This window comes from Cervus canadensis, chromosome 18 (genome assembly GCF_019320065.1).
Source record: "Cervus canadensis isolate Bull #8, Minnesota chromosome 18, ASM1932006v1, whole genome shotgun sequence".
Lineage (NCBI taxonomy): Eukaryota > Metazoa > Chordata > Mammalia > Artiodactyla > Cervidae > Cervus > Cervus canadensis.
This window is the reverse complement of record NC_057403.1, coordinates 19,363,329-19,377,082: the sequence shown is the minus strand read 5'-3', so window position 1 is coordinate 19,377,082 and position 13,754 is coordinate 19,363,329. Positions and strand designations below refer to the sequence as shown.

Genomic DNA, 13,754 nt, shown 5'->3' with positions numbered 1-13,754 from the left:
AAGTGGGTCGCTTGATCCCTTCTCTGCTGCTTCCCTCAGATGGAAGCTAAGGGTCCATCTTTGGGGGGAGAATTTTTTTATTTGTTGTGCCACATCTATTAGAACCATCCAGAGTAGGGCTGCTGGGAACCCAGAGGGTGATGTACCCATTTGCTTCTTTTTATTTGCTTATTTTTATAATAATGTAGATACAAGTGTGATATAAATATAAGACATTTGTATTCATTCATATTTGCAGAAATTATAGGCAAATTTGGCTGTTTTCTACAGAGTCTTTACTGATTGGGCATCTGTAATTTTTTTCTTTTTGTTTTGCAATGGGGGTCACATGTAGTTCTCTAGAGGGATCCTGTGGGAAGGCAGAGACTCCTTTGTTCAAAGAAGGAGCACCCCCAAGTTAACACTTCCTCGCGTGCATTCTCCGAACTCTGGTTCTCAGGGATGCTAAGAGGGGCTTTTTAAAAAAAAGTGATTCGGTGGGTAAATAACTTGGGAGAGACACGGAAAGTTAAACAGGTTCGCTTTATCTACTCTGTGGCTTTTCACTTTGCTACTATGAACATCCAAGAAGTAAACAGTGTTTTTTCAAAACTCACTTGCCAGCTGAGCCCAAGTCCCCAGGGAGCAACTCTGGAGACTGGTGTTGCTTTGGAGAACTCTTGACTTGGCTCCCATGATTTTTTCTCTCATTAGGGGTTTGCTTAAGGGTGAGGGAAAGAGCCCCTGTTCCAGATGACTTTGACCTTAGTGGGGGGTCTTTCCTCGTGGGGTCTGAGCCCATTTTCTGCCCTGCTGGCCCCTGGGGACGTGCTTGGGTTCCTGAGACAGGTGACCCGCCCCAAGACCCCCCCATGACCCCGTCCTTGTGTGCTTCCAGGACCGGACACATGCTCACCCACCAGAAGACCAAGCCCTTCGTGTGCATCGAGCAGGGCTGCAGCAAGAGCTACTGTGACTACCGCTCGCTTCGCCGGCACTACGAGGTCCAGCACGGCCTGTGCATCCTCAAGGAGGTGCCCCCAGAGGAGGAGGCCTGCGGGGACTCGCCCCACACGCACGAGGCGGCGGGCCAGCCCGCACCGTCCGGCCTGAGGTCCCCCGGGCCCCTCCTGCCCAACCGAGACCTCCTGCGCTGCCTTGTCAACAGCATCGTCCACCACAAGATCCCGTCCCCGGGGCCGGCTGGGCCTGCAGACGGCGGCGAGGGGAGGAGCATGGCCTGCCCCTGCCCGTCCTCCTCGGGGTCCTCCTGCTGCGGCCCAGCCAGCGCCCCGGGGACCCTGGGCCCTGATGTTCTCGAGGAGCCGAGGCCCCCACTGAAGGAGCCCGCCGCTGACGTGTTCACGGCCATCCACTCGCGGGCGGCGGAGAGCAGCGGCCCCGACCCAGCTGAGCTCGAGCCACTCCAGCTCTCATCCTCCCTGGAGGGCTGGCCCGAGGGCGCCCCTCTGCCCTCCTGCCTGCCTCTGTTCCGTGGCCAGACAGTCCCCACCACTGGTTCCCAGCCATCAAGCCACAGTTTCCAGTGGCTCCAGAACCTGTCAGGCTGCCCCAAGAGCAAAGGGAACAACAGTATGTTTGTCGTCCATAAGCCGCCATCCCGGGAGGGCTCTGAGCCTGGCCCTGGGCTCAGCAGCACCTCCCCAGTCGGGGAGCCCTCGGCTGGCCTGGGGCCCGGCCCAGAGGACGTGCCGCCCTTCCCTCCCATGCTCCTGAACGCTCCCGGGGAGGCCTCAGGGGACCCCAGATTTGCCAGTGCCAGTGGGGATGATGACTGCTGGGCTCCCAAGAAGAGCAAGTTTGACTGCGACTCCTTCCGGTGGCCAAAACCCGGGGACCCTGGCTCGCAGGACCCTGGCTCAAAGCCCAGCAGCCTCTCGTCGGATGCCACCCCACTCTTCCGGCAGCTCTTCCTGAAGTCGCAGGAGTCCCTGGTGAGCCACGAGCAGATGCAGGTGTTCCAGATGATCACCAAGTCCCAGCGGATCTTCTCCCATGCCCAGGTGGCCACCGCTTCCTCCCAGCTCCCCACTCCTGATGGCAAACAGGTCCCCCTGAAGCCACTGCAGGGGCCATGGCCACAGCAGCCCCCATCTCTGACGCCCACTGTTGACTCCCTCCATGCTGGCCCCATGAACCCTGAGCCAGAGGGCTCGCCAGCCCGCCGAAGAAAATACACATCCACTTTCCCCAGGGAGGCCTCACCTGGCAGCATGGGCTTGGATGCAAAGGGTGGACCAAAAGTGGCTGCCGCTCCACCAGCCCTCACAGCACCGTCCCTGGACCCTCCCGGGAACCCAGACATATCTTCTCTGGCCAAGCAGTTGAGATCCTCAAAAGGGACCTTGGACCTGGGGGATATCTTCTCTCCCGGGGGCCTGTGTCAGACCCAGTTAGGAGGGGACGAGCCATCCGGAGCCCACCTCCCAGGGAAGCAGACCCAAGCCGAAAATGGCACAGCCTCCGGGGCCACAAAAGCCGAAAAGGGCCCAGCCTGCTCCCGGGGTGGAGGCTACAGGCTCTTCTCCGGCAACTCCAGAGCACAGCGCTTTTCAGGCTTCCGGAAGGAGAAGGTGAAAATGGATATGTGCTGTGCGGCTTCCCCAAGCCAGGTGGCCATGGCCTCCTTCTCGTCGGCCGGACCTCCAGCAGATCCCTCCCGGGACTCCAAGTCCAAACTGACGATATTCAACAGGATCCAGGTACTGGGGCCATCTCACGGACTTCACCATACAGGAGGCAGAGTCTCGTCATTACCTGTTTCTGGGTTTCTAACTTGTTCAGGCGCCTTATTTAACCTCAGCGAATCCTCAGATGCAAGTGTAGAGATGGGGAGGGAGGGTTGAGAGAGGAGGTGGTCCCTCCCATCGTCCCCCCCACCCCACCGCACATACACAAAGCAGGGCTTTCGAGTTGGGAGAGAGACTTGGTGTCACGTTGCTTCACGACACGTTTTCTGTCTGCTTTCTTTCTCCCTCTTGCTTCCTTTTGGATTTGCCTCCTTCACGTCTTCAGAGGATGTAAAGGTAGAGCTGCTCGGCCCTTGACATTGCTGTGTGAAATGCCGTGTCTTTTCTGGTCATGAGTCATGGGTCACATGTCTGACTTGGCCCCCGCTGCTGGCCCCGCGCCGCTCTGCCCTCTTGGAGCGCTCAGGTCCTCGCACATGGCTCCCACGAGGTCCCGGGAATAGAGGGCTTGGCCGCGCTTCCTGCTGAGGCTCTGAGGTCCAGCATCCTTCCTGTCAGCCCACAGCTATCTCATCCTCTCTTTTTTTTTTTTTTCTGGCAGCTTTAATATTTACATGCTATCTCACTCACCGTTTTTTGTTTTTGTTTTTTTTTTGAGATTGAGTTTTCAGTTTTATATTTGGCTATTTTATTTTGGCCAAGAGGCATGTGGGATGTTAGCTCCCTGACCAGGGGTTGAATCCGTGCCCCCTGCATTGGAAGCGTGCAGTCTTAACCACTGGGCCACTAGCAAGTCCCTAATTCACCATTTAAAAATGGACCATCCAGTGGTTTTTTAGCATGTTTACAAGGTTGTGCACTTTTGTATTTCACTGCTCTTTGCCTAAATCCTTGCATCACCCCCAAAAGACACCCCATACCCTTAGCTGTCTACCGCAGTCTCTCCATCCCTCCCAGCCCCTGGCAGTCATGAGTCCACCTCCTGTCTCCATGGATGTGCCTGTCTCGGACACTTCCTGTGATTGGAATCGTACACTATGTGGCCTTTCGTGTCATTTGCTTCTTCCACTTAGTACGTTGTTTTCAGAGTTCATCTGTATTGTAGCGTGGGTCAGAACTTCTTTCCTTTGTATTGCTCAGTAATCGTCCATTGTATGAATACACCGTATGTTGTTTGTCCATTTATCAGCTGATGGACGTCTAGGTTGTTTTCACTTCTTGGCCGTTGTGATGGTGCTGCCGTTAACTTTGCTATTGTTATTGTTTGGACATATGTTTTCATTTCTCTTGGGAGATAACACCAGAATTGCTGGCTTATGGGGTAATCCTCTCTGTTTCAGAAACTGCCAGACTTTTCTAAAAACCATTTTACCTTCCCACTCAGAGTCTGAGGGCTCCAGCTTCTCACCAACACTTGTTATTGTCCATTTGTTTCCTTCTAATGCAGCCACCATAGTGGGTGGGAAGCGATACCTCGTGATGGTTTGATTTGCATTTCCCTGATGGCTAACAGTCTTGAGCATCTTTTCATGTGCTTGTTAGCTATTGATACATCCTCTTTGGTTAAGTGTCTACTCAGAGACTTTGCCCATTTTTAAGTTGGTTTGTGTTATTACTCTTGAGTTGTGAGAATTCCTTATGTATTACAGATACAAGACCCTTACCAGATACATGATTTGCAACTCTTTTTCTCCCATTCTGTCTTTTAACTTTTTAAAACAATTTTAGTTTATATTATAGTTGATTTACAGTGTTGTCTTGGTTTCAGGTGTACTGCAAAGTGATTCAGATATACGTGTGTGCACATACCCATTGTTTTTCAGACTCTTTCCCCTTGTAGGTTGTTACCGAAACCTGAGCAGCGTTCTCTGTGCCCTACAGTAGGCCCTTGTTGATTACCTGTTCTGTATTTAGTCCTGTGTTTCTCTTAATCCCAAACCCCCTCTCCCCACCTTTCCCCTTTGGTCACCGTAAGTTTGTTTTCGAAACCTGTGACGTTTCACTTCTTGATGGTATCCTTTGAGGCACAGAAGGTTTAAGTTTTGCTGATTTGCTCTGTCTTTGGTTTTGGAGTCACCCAAGAAACCGTGGCCTACTCCAGGGTCACAAGAATGACACCCGTGTTTTCTCCTAAGCGCCTCACAGCTTTCACTCCTGCACCACATTTCTGATCTGCTGGCTCAGGTGTGTTTTCATCTCCAGGGTGGAAATATCTACCGGCTCCCCCACCCGATGAAGGAGGAGAACGTGGCCGGTGGCTGGTAAGTGCAGGCGCCCCTCCCTGCCCCGCCAGGGGAGCTCAGCACCCCGGGAGTCCTCTGGTGGCTTTGACCTGCCGGCCCAGGGGAGCGAGCTGTGGGTGCTGCCCTCTGAAGGGGCACGCACCAGGCCGTGGGGGATCGGGGCATCATCTCCGTTCCTTCAGTTCGCCTGGAGCTGTCAGTGTATCAGGGCTTGGGGGTGGAGCCCCATCCTCCCTTCCCTGCCTCCTGACACATCTCCCCACAGTCACCAGCACAGCAGGGGCCCCGCAGACTGGGCAGAGCCGCGGAGCACTTACGTCTGCAAGAACTGCAGCCAGATGTTCTATACAGAGAAGGGGCTGAACAGCCACATGTGTTTCCACAGCGACCAGTGGCCGTCCCCTCGAGGGAAGCAGGATCCACAGGTGAAGGGGCATGAGGCTGCGTTCAGCTCGCCGGAGCTGGGGGAGGTGGGGGCCTGACTGGAGCTGGGAGCCAGGGCGATGCTACTCTGGAGGGGCCCTTGCTCCCAACTTGCTGTTTCCCTTAAAGGGCTGTCTCTTCTCTGTGTGCAGGTGTTTGGCATGGAGTTTTGCAAGCCCTCAAGGCAGGTGCTAAGGCCAGAGGGGGATGGGCAGAGTCCCCTGGGAGCCAGAAAGTGCCTGGACAACCCAGCCGCAGCTGCTTTGGGGGTCCCAGTGTCGGTGCCTGTGGCCCCAGCAAGCCGCCCCCCAGGCAGCAAGGTGGGTGCTGATCAGTCCACCTCCGTCCCGCCACTTTCCATCTGCCGGTGGGAGCCGTGAGAAAAGCCCCAGACTCCTGACTCTGGAAGAGCTTTAGTTTCAAATCCATTCATTCATTCACCCTCCACTGGACTTCCTCTGTGTCTGACCCTGCGCTGGGGACACTGCAGCAAGCACAGCAGCCTCTCTCCTGGGGCTCCCGGCCCAGTGGAGTGGAGAGCCCCCATCCCCAGACAGTGATGCCTGGAGTGGGCTGGCCTGGGCTGGGAGGGGAGCAGAGGGAGCTGTGGGAGCCCCAGCGGGGCACCAGAGACCAGCCTGAGGAGGGGGTGTTGGAGCTTAGGTCTGGAAGATGAGAAGGAGTAAGATGGGGGGTGGGGGTTGCAGATTGCATGGAGGTGAAAGAGAGTGTAGTGAGTCGAGTGAGCGATCAACAAGTTTCCAAAATGGTTTGAGGGAGGGCCTCTCCTTCGGGGTGTGGATGCACAAAAAGGCTCCAGCTTTGCACACCGCTCAGCTCAGGGTCTGGGGTCTGGCGCAGGCATGGTGGCCCTGCCCGGCCTCCTCTGCTGAGGGCTGTGGGCACAGCCAGGCCAGGCACACGTCTCTGTGGTCGCTACCTGTCCTGCTTTCCTGCCGTCTTGAGGACTGAGCTTGAGGCAGGTGGCCTCAGGTGACCCCTCGGGGTTCTGAAGCTTCTTCTTGTCCAAGGACAGGAGAAGGACGTGGATGAGAGAAGCAGCAAGGAGAATGGCCAGCACCGAAAGCGGAAGAAGCGCCCCCAGCCCAAGGCACTGTTCGCCCCTCCTCTGCCCCCCAAGTTCGGGCAGCCGGGCCCAGGGGTGTGTCACCAGAGCCGCCTGCGCTCCCCCGTGTTCCTGGTGGACCGCCTCCTGAAGGGGCTGTTCCAGTGCTCGCCCTACACGCCGCCGCCCATGCTCAGCCCCATCCGGGAGGGCTCGGGACTCTATTTCAACACCCTCTGTTCCACGTCCGCTCAGGCCAGCCCCGACAGGCTCATCAGCACCATGCTCAGTGAGTGAGGCTGATCCCCACCCCCTCTGGCGGGGAGAGACAGGCCAGACCCACCCCTCCGGTAGCATGCGGTCCAGCCGTTCTCCCTGGCCTATGGCTGGGTTGGTCTGGCAGTCCCGATGCTGTTCAGAACTATCCCAGGACCATCCGGGACCAGCAGCCTTCTAGGTGCTTATAATTTTGTAGGCAGAAAGAAAACAGAGGCCATTTAATCTAGCCACCCTTCTGCCCGGTCTTTTGAGTAATTTTCAAACAGCTTTACTGAGATGTGATTCACAGATCACAGGGACTACCTGTTTAAAGTGTGCAGTGTTTGTGCGAATGTCCACAGGGTTGTGAACCCATCACACAGTCTGACCCTAAGTTCCTCTCCCCAGGAGACGTGCTGTGCCCACGAGCAGTTACACACAGGCCCCACAGCCCCCCAGCTCCTCAGCCCTGGGCACCACTCACCTACCAATTTACTCTCTAGGGGTCTGCCTTCTCTAGACATTTCACAGAATTGGTGTCCTATGATACATGACAGTTTGTGTCTGATTTATTCACTTGGAGTAATGTTTGCAGGGTTTACCCCTGTTGTAGTATGCATCAGGGCTTCATTCTTTTTATGGATGAATGATACTGCATTGTCTGGACAGTTGACCTTTTATTTATCCACTCATCAGTTAATGAGCATTTGGGCTGTTTTTGTCCCTTGGCTACTGCAAAGAGCGCTGATTAAGAATCCTTCATCATCAGTTTTTCTTGTACCTAAGTTCTGATTTCTCTTGGGTGTATGCCTCAGAGTGGAATTGCTGGTCGATACAGTAACTGTTTAACTGTTCAAGGAACTGCCAGACTGTTTCCAGAACGGTCATTTTACATTCCCACGAGCACTGTATGAAGGTTCATCGTGCTGCTGCGTACCGCAGAGCTTCCTTTTTTAAGGCTGCATAGTACGCCATTGCCGGAGGAGCCTGGAGGGCTGCAGTCCATGGGGTCTCGAAGAGGTGGACGTGACTGAGCGACTTCACTTTCACTTTTCACTTTTATGCGTTGGAGAAGGAAATGGCAACCCACTCCAGTGTTCTTGCCTGGAGAATCCCAGGGATGGGGTCGCAGAGTCGGACACGACAGAAGTGACTTAGCAGCAGTACTCCATTGCAGGTACATCCCACATTTCCTTTATGGAGTTACCCGTCAGGGGACATTGAGGTTATTTCCACATCTTGGCTACCATGACTAGTGCTGGAGTGGACATGGGAGTTCAGATGTCTTTTTGAGATCTTGACTGCAGTTCTTTTTTTTTGTTTTGTTTTGTTTTGTTTTGTTTTGTTTTGTTTTTTGACTGCAGTTCTTTTGGATGAATACCCAGAAGTGGGATTGCTGGACCACATGATAGTTCTGCTTTTAATTTTTGAGATAATTCCATACCATGCAGGTTTTTTTTTCTAATTTTTTATTTTATATTGGAGTATAGTGTTTTTTATTGGAGTATAATTATTTACAATATTGTGTTTCAGGTGTTCAGCAAAAGTGGTTAGTTATTCACTTATCTATTTTTTTTCAGATTCTTTTCCCATAGAGGTTGTTACAGATCATTGAGTATGGTTCTCTGTGCTATACAGTAGGTCCATGTTTTTTTTCTTGTTTTGTTTTTTGGACTGTGCTGGGTCTTCCTTGCTGCGTGCGGGCTTTCTTGAGTGGCGAGCGGGGTCTGCTCTCTAGCTGTTCGCAGGCTTCTCACTGCGGGGGCTTCTCTGGTTGCGGAGCACGGGCCCTGGGTGCACACACTTCAGAAGCTGACTCGGCAGTTGCGGTGCACGTGGCATGTGGGATCTTCCCAGATCAGGGCTCGAACCCGTGTCCCCTGCATTGCAAGGCGGATTCTTAACCACTGGATCACCAGGGAAGTCCAGTAGGTCCTTGTTGATTATCTATTTTATATACAGTATTGAGTCTATACCATGAAATCTTAAAAGAACCTGCTTTTAGCTGCCCCAGAAAGGCAGTCAGAAAGGGCCTCACAGGTCAGTTGTAGCCAGCCTTTTTGAGGCTCTTCTTTACGTGTTTTCCAGATCCCCTGGATGACTCTTTTGGCATCTGTGTGGTGAAGGACGACACCAAGATCAGCATTGAACCGTGAGTTGGGACAGACTTAGAACCTGAGGGTCCTTCCAAAATGGGGACGCTTTTACCCTCTGCGCATTCCCGTGTGGCTCTGTCGGCACTTTCATCCCGGGGAACCCAGGTCTCAGTGCTGAGCCCCTCCAGGAGAGAAATGCCGGGCTTCTCCAGCTGTCCCCCAGCATTCCATCTGTCCAGACGTACCATAGTTGGCTCCCTGAGGACCGAAGGCCAAGAACACTGGGGTTCTGGGTAGAACTGCCAATGGCACAGTGAGATACTCGTGCAGAGCCATGGACTATAGCTAGATGAAGGGGACCTTGGATATAGAAGCAGGCCAGGTATCAGCACACACCTCCCCTGTCCTAGACCCCACACGGCTGAGGCCAAAAACCTGGCTATAAAATCGGAGGAAGAAATTGAGTGTCCCTCAGGAGGTTTCTGGAATGCCTGCATGTGTCTGTTGGGGTAACGGACACTCTGTGTGTCTGAAAGATGGCAGAGGGCGTCCACAGAGCAGGGCCGTGGCCCAAGAGCAGGGCTCATGGAGTGTCTCTGCTTTACTTCCCATCTTGGTCACGCACTTACCTGTGTCTTGTACGCCTGTGGGTGTGGCCTCTTTTCAGACACATCAACATAGGAAGCCGGTTTCAGGCTGAAATTCCAGAGCTCCAGAACAGATCTCTGGCTGGGACTGACGAGCACGTCGCTTCTCTGGTCTGGAAGCCGTGGGGAGATGTGATGAGCAACCCGGAAACGCAGGACAGAGGTGGCCGAGACCTTGGGGCCAGGGTCCCAGGGGCCCTGCTCTATCTCCAGGGAGTTTCTCCTCCCAGTTCCCACCCTGACCAAGAAGCAGTGTGCGGGGGTGGGGGGTGAGGGGGGCACAGAGGCAGCCTTCAGCACAGTACTGCTCCCGCCTGCGGTCCCTGGCCCACCTCCCCTCTCACCCAGTAGCCGGCAGGCTGCACAGAGCAGGTGCCAGGAGCAGGGTGGCAGCCCTTCCTCCGGGTCCCTCCCTGCCCTCAGCCGGCCTCTACTGGAGGGAGGTGGTGACAAGGAGCCTCTCCCACCCTACCGTGCCCTCAGGGAGGCCTCCTCCCTGGCTGTCACTGACCCTCTGTGTCTCTGCTCCGTCCCCTCCTGGAAACAGTAACAGAGCTCTGCAACGTGGCCTGCTCCAGCGTGATGCCCGGCGGGGGCACCAACCTGGAGCTGGCGCTGCACTGCCTGCACGAAGCCCAGGGTGATGTCCAGGTAAGGCGCAGGCGTGGGGTGGGTGAGCGGGTGGACGGGCTTGGCGTGGCCCTGGGGGGAGCATGGCTTTAGGGCAGGCTGCAAGGGGTTTTCAAATGAATGAAAGGATGCAAGTGGGCCTCCACCTCCCGTGCCCTCGCTGAGTCGCCCCCCACACCTCTGTTCCAGGTTGCCCTGGAGACCCTCTTACTCAGAGGACCCCAGAAGCCGCGAACTCACCCTCTCGCCAACTACCGCTACACAGGTGAGGGGAGCGCGACTGCTGGCGTGGTGTGGGCCTGGCTGAGGCTCCTGAGGGCCAGTCAGTTTCCACGGCAGTCTCTGCACGTGCCTCGCGGTGTTCTCTTGGGGTCTCACCTGCCTTCCCAGGAGGGCCTGTCCTCTCTCCGGGGGACTCCATGGGCGCTGTTCTCTAGCCGGTTCCTACCTTCTGTCCACTCATTCGCTCCTAGGCTCTGCCTGGCGGGAAGGGGGTGCCAGGGAGGGCTGGGGGCAGGCACTCCAGCCTGGGAGTCACTTAACCAGTGGATGCCTCAGTTGTGGCATCTGTCAAGTGGGGATGGTAATAGCCCCTACCTGCTAAGGTTTTGTGAGGATTGTAGGAGACCATGCAAGAAAGGGGCTTAGCAGAGATCCTGGCATGTAATCGGTGCCGGGTCATGGCAGCCTGAAGAAGGAGGGGCCATGACTGTGGTCCCAGAGGAGGAAATGCCCCCCGGCTGTTTCTTGCTAGGTTCAGACATCTGGACCCCCATGGAGAAGAGGCTCTTTAAGAAGGCATTCTGTGCCCACAAGAAGGACTTTAACTTGATACACAAGACGGTAAGGTGCACGTGGCAGGCTGGCATAGACGAGGTTCCCTCACCCTGCCAAGGGGCTAGAGCCGCGGGGCCTGTCGGAGCGACCCTCTGCTCCTGCTGTGAACGACTAACAACTTTAAAAAGCCATCACTGAGAACAGCCCCAAACAGTACAGAAAAGAAGCCCATGTTCAAAATAAAGCCCTCTAGGCCCCACCCCACTGTCCTACTTCTGACTGTAACCTGACAGGCATTTATTGTCCATACAGTTTACACACATATGTAGACTTTTTCAAAAAATGATGAGATCATTTCTTTGATATCCCACTGATTATTTTGCTCTTTTTAAAAAAACTTGTCCACAAACTGCACATAATTGAAGTATAAGATTTGATGTTTTGACGTACCTAGCCCTGGTGGCTCAGCAGGCAGAGAACCTGCCTGCCAGTGCAGGAGACACAGGAAACGTGGGTTCGATTCCTGGGTTGGGAAAATCCCCTGGAGAAGGGAATGGCAACCACTCTAGCATACTTACCTGAGAAATCCCATGGCCAGAGGAGCCTGGCGGGCTACAGTCCATGGGGTCACAAGTTCCTCCTGCACCTTTGTAACCTCTCCTTCCTGCCCTCAGCTCCTGTCTGCTTCCTGCCACTGTAAATTAGTTTGCATTTTCTAGAGTTTTATAGAAATTGAGTAATCACACAGCATGTGATCTGCTTTGTCTGACTTCTTACATCCAGCGTAACGGTTTTGAGCTTCATCCACGCTGTCGTGTGTGCCAGTAATTCATCAGTTTATTGCTGAGGAGTATTCCATTGTGTGTCCTCTTCTCTTTTAAAAAGCTGTTCATCTTGGGCTGCACTGGGCCTTCCTTATTGTGCATGGGCTTCTCATTACAGGGGTTTCTCTCATTGTAGAGCTTGGGCTCTAGGGTGCAAGGGCTTAGTTGCTCCCCAGCATGTGGAATTTTCCCAGACCAGGGATCGAACCTGTATCCCCTGCATTGGCAGGCAGATTCTTAACCACTGGATCACTAAGGACATCCCACTGTGTGTCCTCTTGTGGGCCTCATCCCTCAGTACTTACTGGAGGGCCCTGCCCAGCTGTCGCAGAGGCCATGAAGCACCCACTGCATAAGGGTGCTCTGCTTTAATTAGTCCTGGTCAGTAGACACGTGGCTCCACGTGGTGTCACAGTAAATGTGTACCTCCGTGTGCATCTCCCCGGAGGGAAGGGTTCCTGGGCTGGCTGTGTTGCTCAGAGCACACAGAGCTTAGCTGGTGTGGGCTTTGGTGGTTTCCTCTCTGAGCCCCTCACCCCTCGGAAGGAGTCTGTGATTCTCTGCCCCTTTAGCAAAGGGGCCCGACAAGCCATAGCAGGAGAGAGCTCAGGAGGGCTTTCAAAAAGTGGCAGCTGGCCCCCTGAAGGGGAGGGGCTTTAGGGCATCAAGGCACACTCACTACTGCTCCTGAGGCGCTGTCCGTAGCCAGCTTCTGTCTCCCCCCATCAGATCCAGACAAAGACCGTAGCCCAGTGTGTCGAGTATTATTACATCTGGAAAAAAATGATCAAGTTTGACTGTGGCCGAGCCCCAGGGCCAGAAAAGAGGGTCAGGAGGGAGCCAGATGAAGTAGACAGGGCGGAACCCAAGGTAAGGGGTCTCGGGGCAGGGGGTCTTGGAGTTCAGCCCGATCTGGAGGCCTGGTGCCCATCCGCGCGGGGTGGGGGTGCTCCCGGCAGGAAGGGCTGCCCATGGGCGATATTCCCATGGGCTCTGGATCAATGCTGGTCCCTTAGCAGGGTGAAGGGGTGGCTCAGCACCATTTTGTCACCTCTGCCCACTCCTGCAGGTCACTTGCAGTCCTCGGGAGAGACCCAGCCACCGTCCAACCCCCGAACTAAAGATCAAGACCAAGAGTTACAGGAGGGAGTCCATCCTCAACTCCAGCCCGAGCACTGGCCCCAAGCGGAGCCCCGAGGCACCGGGGAGCGTGGAGGGCCAGGGCGCCTTTCCCTGCCGGGAGTGTGAGAGGTACTGGGCTCCTTGGAGGCGCCTGTACCGCCCGCCCTCAGCCCCACTCCATCCTCTCAGGGTCCCCCCCTCCCACTGCCCGCCTCCCCCTGCTCTGATCCCCATGTCCTCGGGTGCCTCTGCAGGGTGTTTGATAAGATCAAGAGTCGAAATGCCCACATGAAGCGGCACCGGCTGCAGGACCACGTGGAGCCCATCGTCAGGGTCAAGTGGCCGGTGAAGCCCTTCCAGCTGAAGGAGGAAGAGGAGGAGGAGGAGGAGCTGGGGGCTGACATCGGGCCCCTGCAGTGGTGATTCAGGGCGGGGTGGCAGCGGGGGCAAAGCAGCAAGTCTCCCCAAGGTGTCCCTCTGCCTTCCTCACCTGTCCCTGTCACCAGGGGCCAGCCCAGCTTGCAGACACAGCGGGCACTGGGTCATGAGCAGGCAGGGGACACACGGTCATCTGACCACCGTGAAGGCCCTGCCACTGTATCGGGAGCTCCATTCTCTTAGGTTCATAGTCTCTCCCCTTCTTTCAGTTCCTCTCTTCCTGGAGCAGCAAGGCTTGGGGAGGGAACAGGTTAGATCTGGGTAGCTCTTCAGTCTTAGCCTCCAGTTCCGCCTTTGGTTACGTTTATTCAGTAGGCCAAGATGTAGAGAATCAGTGGGAATTGCCATCAGATCTCCACCACGCCAGGGCCCCTCACCAAGGGTCTCTCTGCATTCTAGATTCCGCCACTAGTCTTGACATGACTTGTACATTGTTAGGTTTGGTTTTTCTTTTTTTGTACGTGTCGACTTGTAAATCTTATTAAATTGGGTTCTTAAGCAGCTCTTTTCTGGCTTCCTCGCTTGTTGATCCCGTGAAGG

General features: G+C 54.9%; 1 protein-coding gene across 4 annotated transcripts in view; it reads left to right on the top strand.

Annotated features, from left to right (window-relative positions):
• Positions 1-13,754, top strand: part of ZNF541 (zinc finger protein 541) — a 53,611-nt gene extending 39,857 nt beyond the window's left edge. For all 4 annotated transcript variants that reach the window (XM_043435356.1, XM_043435358.1, XM_043435357.1 and 1 more), the window contains 13 exons: positions 878-2,702; positions 4,893-4,951; positions 5,199-5,358; positions 5,509-5,676; positions 6,393-6,711; positions 8,769-8,832; positions 9,444-9,586; positions 9,971-10,074; positions 10,243-10,318; positions 10,808-10,896; positions 12,384-12,524; positions 12,724-12,905; positions 13,031-13,754. In XM_043435356.1, the coding sequence (XP_043291291.1) occupies positions 878-2,702; positions 4,893-4,951; positions 5,199-5,358; positions 5,509-5,676; positions 6,393-6,711; positions 8,769-8,832; positions 9,444-9,586; positions 9,971-10,074; positions 10,243-10,318; positions 10,808-10,896; positions 12,384-12,524; positions 12,724-12,905; positions 13,031-13,199 (3,499 nt within the window). In that variant the 3' untranslated portion in view covers positions 13,200-13,754. The remainder of the gene's footprint in view (positions 1-877; positions 2,703-4,892; positions 4,952-5,198; positions 5,359-5,508; positions 5,677-6,392; positions 6,712-8,768; positions 8,833-9,443; positions 9,587-9,970; positions 10,075-10,242; positions 10,319-10,807; positions 10,897-12,383; positions 12,525-12,723; positions 12,906-13,030) is intronic.